Here is a 7,763-nt window from a genome sequence, read left to right on the forward strand (position 1 = left end):
AAGGGTTTATTAACACTGTTATATATGATTTCAAGTCCAATAAAGCCATTTTTACGAGGTTTTTCAATATTTTTAATGTATTTTCAATACAAAGGGAAATCACGATATGAGCGGGATTTTGAGCGGGCCAAGGGTAGTAAATGGTTTGGTCCGGGCACCGCCCAATCCCATACAATGGCCGCCACATGCCCAGGTTGAGGAGAGAGAAAACCACCCTTATCGGGCAGCTAACCCCCATATGAAAGGGCCGCCCGAAATGAACCACAATCGCTGGATCTGGATCTCCCAGACCAACAGTGGAGATGCGATAAGCACTATAAAGGTGGACCCAATAGGAGTTATAAGGTAGAACTTATAATATTTCAAATCCGATCAACAATGATTTGGAGAATTTTCCAGTGTTTTCCTGCGTTTCTCTATGTAAACAGAAAATGACCAATTTTGGGATTTCAAAGGCCTGACGACCCATTCCATTATAGAACAGGTGGCCACCATCCCTGGAAGTGTTTAGCAATGATTGCTAACACTCAGAAAGGGATCTGAGCGGACAGAGGTCGGGAAGCCAAAGAGCTCGAGAAAGAGAAACGAATAGACAACGCAGATTGGCTTTAAAGCCACAAACAGAGAGCAAACAGGATAGGCAGTGCTGAGACAGAGAAAAGACAGAGACAGAGAGTGATAGAGAGAGTTTGTGTACTCGGAGGGGCTTGAGGGGTTCAAGCAAAACTCTTACTGTTGTATCTGTTGTGTGTGGAGACTCAAATTGAGCTCACACTGTTGTAAAACTCTGTTTTGAAGACATAATAGAGAGGTCATCACTGAAGGCTGTACCAGGAGATGTAGCCCAGGAGTGTTGGGTGAACTCCTTATTAAACTTGTTGTGTTTATGTGTTACCTATTATGTTTCTTCTAATACTTCATTGTCTATGTATTTTGCAATCTTATCGATCCATTGCATAAAGTAACATAGGCAAATCCATGCACATGAGTCTGTAATACCTTAATAATTGTCTAAGATCCCAAGATGAAATCATATAACCAGCAGCCTCGACACATTTTCCAGGGTTGTTATGTGCCTTAGTTACAACATAAAAGGGATAGACAATGTAGGTGTGTGCTTGCAACTTTCTTCAAACTTCCAAAGAAGCAGCTTTCTTTCGGACTTCCGAAGAACTGAAGCTAATGCATGGCGGAAGCTGCGAGCCATCAACTTCCGGGCATGTGGGAAGCCATCAACTTCAAGGCATGTGGGAAGTGGTCTTGTTATTGAATTATTGAACTCCCCCTTCATGCATCACCACCGGTATGCTCGACAATTGATAACAACATGCACCACCACTGGAAGCTGCCAGCGGTTGCACCTGGCAGCTGTTGTACCTGGCACCTCAACCTCAACATGCACCACATGGAAACTTCAATGCACCATCTGGAAACTATGGGAACTTGCTTTAGCTTACCATTATAGCATTTAATATATGTTAAATTGTGAACACTGTGAAACATAGTTTTGAAATAAGTACACATAATTTATGGATTTGGCCTCTTCACCTCGTGAAGAGGCCAAATAAGATGGTGAAACTATATGCCTCTCGAAACTTTGATTTATAAGTGGCAGGGGCTAAAAACAAACAAGTGAATTAATGGAATAACATCGCTAACCAATTACTATAATCCCTGGCCATTGCCAGATGGCAGGGACTAATAAGGTATTTTTATTACAGAAAAAAACTTTTGGATGATTATAAATTTGGTCATTTGGAAATCAAAATACATTTAAAATGTTTAAGATGATTATAAATTTGGTAATTTTGAAATCAAAATACATTTAAAATATTTATGATATTGTTAAGTTGGTTTTTAAAATATTTATGATGATTATAAATTTAGTAATTTTGAAATCAAAATACATTTAAAATATTTATGATATGTTAAGTTGGTTCTTGACATTTTTATATATATGGAAACATTTTTGTAAAACCAAATTTATTGTTTGACTTGAAAGTATAGTAGTTTATTTAACCTTGAAATTGCTTGTGTATGGTTACTAGTTCTTTTTTTTGTATTTAAGGAAACAGGTTAAATGTCTAAGTTTTTTTTCTTGGATTTAAGGAGATATGTTAATGATCTTGCATATAGGAGAAGTGAAAATGTTTCCTCTTACAGACTACCAAAAAGTAATTACATATCACATGATTTTCATTGAATAACAATTATAAATTAACTAGTGTTTACCACTAACATAATGATGACTATCCCCACTATTAATTTAACAACTAAATTATAATATGTTAATTATTATTAAAATATTCTCACAAGATATTTACTAATTGATTAGTGTGACAAACGAAGGCTTACCATCTCCATTTAATACTCACCTTCAGATGGGCGCGTCAACAGCTCCCTCCAATATTCCCTTCTGAAATGCACTAATTCGACAGATGGTTTTTTTTGGTTTCCAAACGTTGTGTTGCATGCTTGGTATTCTAATCCGAGACGGACAATATTCATTTGCGAATTTAATTTCCAATCATTAAAGTCAATACGAGTCCTATTTACATCCCATCATAGTCCGCATCAAGTGGAATTTTCGCGCTGTATTAGCAAAACCCTAATCACTAGATAGGTTGTGCATGGCACCATCAAGAGCGAACGTCGGCATAAACCTCATGGATCTAGGCGAACATGCGCATGACGCTGAACATAAGTGATGTTGGCATGAACTTGCAAACCAAAACCTGCAAAATAAAGCGATCAGGCCAAAACAATACGATAAAACCAAATAATATGGTAAACATTAAATAACAAATCGATGTTGCGACCATTGAGCATTTAACAACATTTGCAGGATAATACGGAATCAATTTGATATTCAGCGAAATTGAAACACTGATCGATTATCATTATAAGCCACGATTTTTTAGCCATTGTGCAAATTGAGATGATTCATGGAGATTGAAACATTAGGCTACAAGTTGTCTTTAAAAAATAAAAAAGATAATACACAATACTAAGGTTTGAAATAACTCTAAAAACTAAATCTCCAATGGTAATGAAGCATATTCGGTAAAACTGAAATCATCACCATCCACTTTTATTTTTTTTAAATAAAATAACGTTGTGAAAGGGGATGCATTTACCGTAATAACAACAGGACCTCTAATAATAATAATAACATTGACTATAAGAATAACATAGAAACATGTTATTTAAATAAAATAATAAAATAGAAAAAAAATGATATTAGATTTTAAGTTTAATATTATCCACAACCGTACTGGATTGAGGTAATTTGAAATTATTTAACAGTGTGAAATTGCTTTGATGTTTCTTTCTTGTACACAATTCGCAAAGGTGAATCATGTCAGGCAAGACTATAATTAATTTTGAAAACAGAATAAGATATTCATTAGAAACATAGAAATTACATAAAATAACGTAATACCCATTGGATGGACTATGAGACACATTTATAATGTAACACCCATAGGATGGACTATGTGACACATTTATTTAGTTATGGACGTACTATTTATACAGTGATTTTTGGTGGAAATCGAATATGGTCCATTCACTAAATTTCGGAAGTATGCCCTTCACTTCCAAATATACCCCACTTTTATTCAAAACATGCCATAAACCTATCAGCTAACTGAAAATATTTCCTCCCCAACCGCCTGCTGAGAGCCAATGCACCTATCACACTTCCAAATCCTGTTACCCATCCAAATCCCATCCCAACTACCCATGATTCCCACCAATGCACAGACTTGTCACTATCGTCACCGTCCTCCTCTGGAATGTGCTCACTGCAATTTCTTGCAAGTGGGAGCCCACACAGCTCTGGATTACCCCGGAATGAAGATGCCGCAAATGTGTCGAAGTGTGGCCCATTTGGAATCCTCCCTGATAGATTGTTATTCGATAGGTTTAACCAGCTCAGAAAGTTCAGATCTTGAAGTGTTACAGATATTTTCCCTTCTAACTGGTTGCATGACATATCTAAAGTTTCTAAATCGACCATGTTACCAAATTCTCCGGGAATCTGTCCAGAAAAATGATTATGTGACAGATTCAATGTCCGCAGACCCTTCAGATATCCAATCTCTTGGGGTATCTCACCCGTAAGGTTGTTTCCTGAGAGATCCATAGAAGTATCAGTCCAGAGGTCTTTGAAAACATAGGCCATTTCCTGACCCTTGTCCATCAAATTAACTTTATCTGTATAGTACTTTCCATATATAAGGTTGGCAGATTTGGAGATTGACCTCGTGAAATCTTCATCCGCCATTATCGATAAGTTTGAAAGCTGTAGCGGTATTGAGCCTGACAGATGGTTCATTGCCAGGTCAAGAATTTGGAGATTCTGAAGGTAGCGAATCTGGATCGGTATCTCACCTTCAAAATTATTTGATCTGAGAACAAGTATGCGGAGCTTTGAAAGATACCCAATCCATTCAGGCACTTTCCCTGATAAGTTGTTTCTGCTTAGATCGAAAATTTCTAAGTTCTTGCAATTTTGCAGAGACATGGGAATCCTTCCACTCAACATGTTGTTATTGATTTGCAATACTTGAAGATTGTTCAGTTTTCCCAGCTCAACCGGCATCTGCCCTTGAAAACCATTATTTGCTAGATTCAATACAGTGAGAGAAGAACAGTTACCTAGATATGAAGGCAGTTGGCCGGCCAGCTTATTGTCTGAAAGATCCAGAGCTTCTAGATACTTTGTTTGCTCACAAATGCAAGAAGGAATATCCCCGTCCAGTTGATTCGATGCTAAGAACAAATACCTAGAATACTTCAACATCGTGCACATTTCTGAGGGGATTGGACCTGTAATATTGTTAGTTGTCAGATCCAGTTCCACAGGGAAGCCTGCGGCAGATCTTGGTGGATGGGGAAGGCTGCCATGGAACTGATTCCCTCGTAACTCCACTTGCTTCACAGAAGTCGATGAGTTATACAGTTGAGGTGGTATTGGCCCCTCCAGCTGGTTGTACGATAGAACCAACGTCTCAAGCTTTGGAAGATTCCACAGCCATGAAGGAATTTCTCCCTTGATTGTATTAGATCCGAGATTCAGCCACGTAAGAGAACGTTGAGTCTTCAGAAAAACAGGAAACGTCCGTTCTATTTTACAACCAGATAAACTCAACACATCTAAAGAGAATGGCGGAGTCCACATGGAGGTGATATTGAAGGCTAATTTGTTATTGGAGAGGTCAATATATTTCAGACTGCTGAGGCCGCTGAAGTGTGACTCTGAAATTGCACCGCTCAAAGTGTTGTAAGGAAGACTGATATTGGTCAGTTTAGACAAGGATCCTAGGGATGTAGGGATGGGCCCCGTCAAAAGGTTGTAGCCCAGGTCTAGTACAGCAAGCGAGGAGAGGTGTCCTAGTGACTCTGGAATCCTTCCCTTCAATTTGTTCTGTCGCAGTTCTAGCACAGCCAGACATGATAGATTTCCTATAGAATATGGTAACAAGCCGTACAAACTATTATTGTTCATCCGGAAACTGGTCAGGCTCTTCCATTGGCCCTGAAAAACCTGAGAAACGTTGGCAGATATTTTGTTATCTCCCAAATAAATCCTTTGCAGGTGAGGAAGCCGAGAAAGAGGCTCAAACGGGAGATATCCACTGAGATTTGCACTGTTCAACCGCAGAGAGACCAAATTAGACATATTCCCTAACCAACTAGGAAATTCAGTGTCAAATTTGTTGTAATCAAGATGGAGATCTTGTAGGGAGGCAAGTTTTTGCAGGGAAGGGGGAATGGAACCCTGCAGTCCGCAATTTGTCATCGAAAGTTTTCTGAGGTGAGAAAGATGACTTACTGATTGTCCCCATGAGGACGACGTTGCGGAGAGAAGGACTCCATTGAGAGAAAGATCTGTCAACGCCGTGAGGTTTGCAAGCCACGAAAGGTCAGGACTTGTCAACACAAAAGGCTCCAAGGAGGACAGATCGAGTACTATCAGGCTCGACAGATTTCCGAGCTGCCATGGAATGGGACCTGCAAATTCTGCTGTGGACAGGCTGAGGTATATCAAGTTTTTCAAAAGACCCATCTCTGCAGGAATAGATTGCCCAGTAAAATTATTGAAACTGATATCGAAACTCTCCAAAGCCGTCACGTCACACAGTGCAGCAGGGCTGAAGGCACCACTCAAACTGCAATTACGCAAATCCAACTTAACAACATGGCTGGTCCATGTGTCGCAAGAGACATGTTCCCATTCACAACAACTTGATGAAACATTCCAGGAAGCCAAACGCCCGGCAGGATCATGCAAACCACTTTTAAAGGTCAAGAGAGATTTCTTTTCTTTATCCAAACAACCCGTCTCAGAAGACACAGACGTGAATGTACCAAAGAAAACTATGCAAAATACGAATATCTGCATAGCAAAACTTAATAAACTCTTTTGCATGGTATTACGAGTCAGCAACGCTTCTTGTTTTAGGGATTGCATTCCGCCTGTTTTCGTGATTGGGATATTATCAGGATGGATACACCAAGGAAAACCGAAAAAAAGATTGGTGCGTGTGGATTGCAGAGAGGACATTGATAAAAAAAAACAAAAGGATCGTGTGCATGGCAGAGAGAGGACATTAAAAAAAATTGTGGATGGCCTGGAGTACATAAAATAATTCGTGCGATGGCAGAGGGGAACACACCTGGGATTGAGTTTTATTACATTGGTCCATACTCTAACTCGAGTTCGAACGCCAGTTATTAGTTACGGTGAATTTCCACAGATTTGTAGTAAACTTGTCAAGCTGCCTAAGGGGTTAAATTTGACTAGTCACACGGTGTACTATTGAAATCACCGCGATAATTGTGGGTTCTTCATGTCAAGCTGCCCTCAGCCTTCAGGGGTTAAATTTGACTAGTGACCTGGTGCACTATTGAAATAAGCCCGATAATTGTGGGTTCTTTATTTTGAAGATCCTGACAAATTGCCCATAAATATATATAATATTTATTTTAGCGTAATTACAGTTTAATGTGACGTGTAATGTAAGGGTTACTAAATAACGTCGATGGTTAGATATAGAAATCATTAGCGTTTTTAATTTAAACCAGACGGGATGGTTAGATATAGAAATCATTAGCGTTTTTAATTTAAAACAGACGGGTTGCAAAGACAGCAAGTCCCTACCTGCAGATTTATTAGAGAATCTGCAATCCCGTCTATCTTTTAAGTCACATAAAAATATTATTTAATTTAATTTTGAGATAGTGCTTTAAAGTCACATAAAATATTATTTAAATTTTATAAAATATTATTTAATTTAGTACTAAAGTCATATAAAGATAATTTAGCAGACTGCAATCCCGTCTATATTTAAGGTCACATAAATATATTAGTTAATTTTGAGATAGTGCTTTAAAGTCATATAAAAATATTATTTAATTTTGATAAAGTGCTTTTCTTCCGGAAGTGATGTCTAAAGTCTACGAGCTTTGGACACTTGAAGACGAAGGCCTCGCGGTACGAGAATATCTTGCCCATTATGGACGAAATGAGTATCAGAGGGATGACTCTTGAAGTATAAATATACGTTCGCACTCATTGATCGGCGGGGTCCTATTAAACCTAACATTTTGATGGCCGTATTGGATGGACTGTCAAATGATGTACTCCCTGGATGGTACAGAGGGTTTAATTAAACTTAAACTTCACGAGACATAATGATTATGTTGAAAAAAATCCTAAAAAGATTCTATGTACCAAGGGCTTTTCAGCATTGTAA

The 7,763-nt window shown here is 38.4% G+C and overlaps 1 protein-coding gene across 1 annotated transcript; it reads right to left on the reverse strand.

Annotated features, from left to right (window-relative positions):
- Window positions 1-3,616: 3,616 nt before the first annotated feature.
- Window positions 3,617-6,478, reverse strand: LOC149166308 (uncharacterized). The gene has a single exon (XM_089430130.1). It carries the CDS (start codon window positions 6,476-6,478, stop codon window positions 3,617-3,619), a length of 2,862 nt encoding a protein of 953 aa, XP_089286256.1.
- Between the last annotated feature and the right edge of the window lie 1,285 nt (window positions 6,479-7,763).

Source organism: Pinus tabuliformis, chromosome 5_1 (assembly GCF_031772625.1).
Source record: "Pinus tabuliformis cultivar Carrire ecotype Pingquan chromosome 5_1, CPIR1, whole genome shotgun sequence".
NCBI lineage: Eukaryota > Viridiplantae > Streptophyta > Pinopsida > Pinales > Pinaceae > Pinus > Pinus tabuliformis.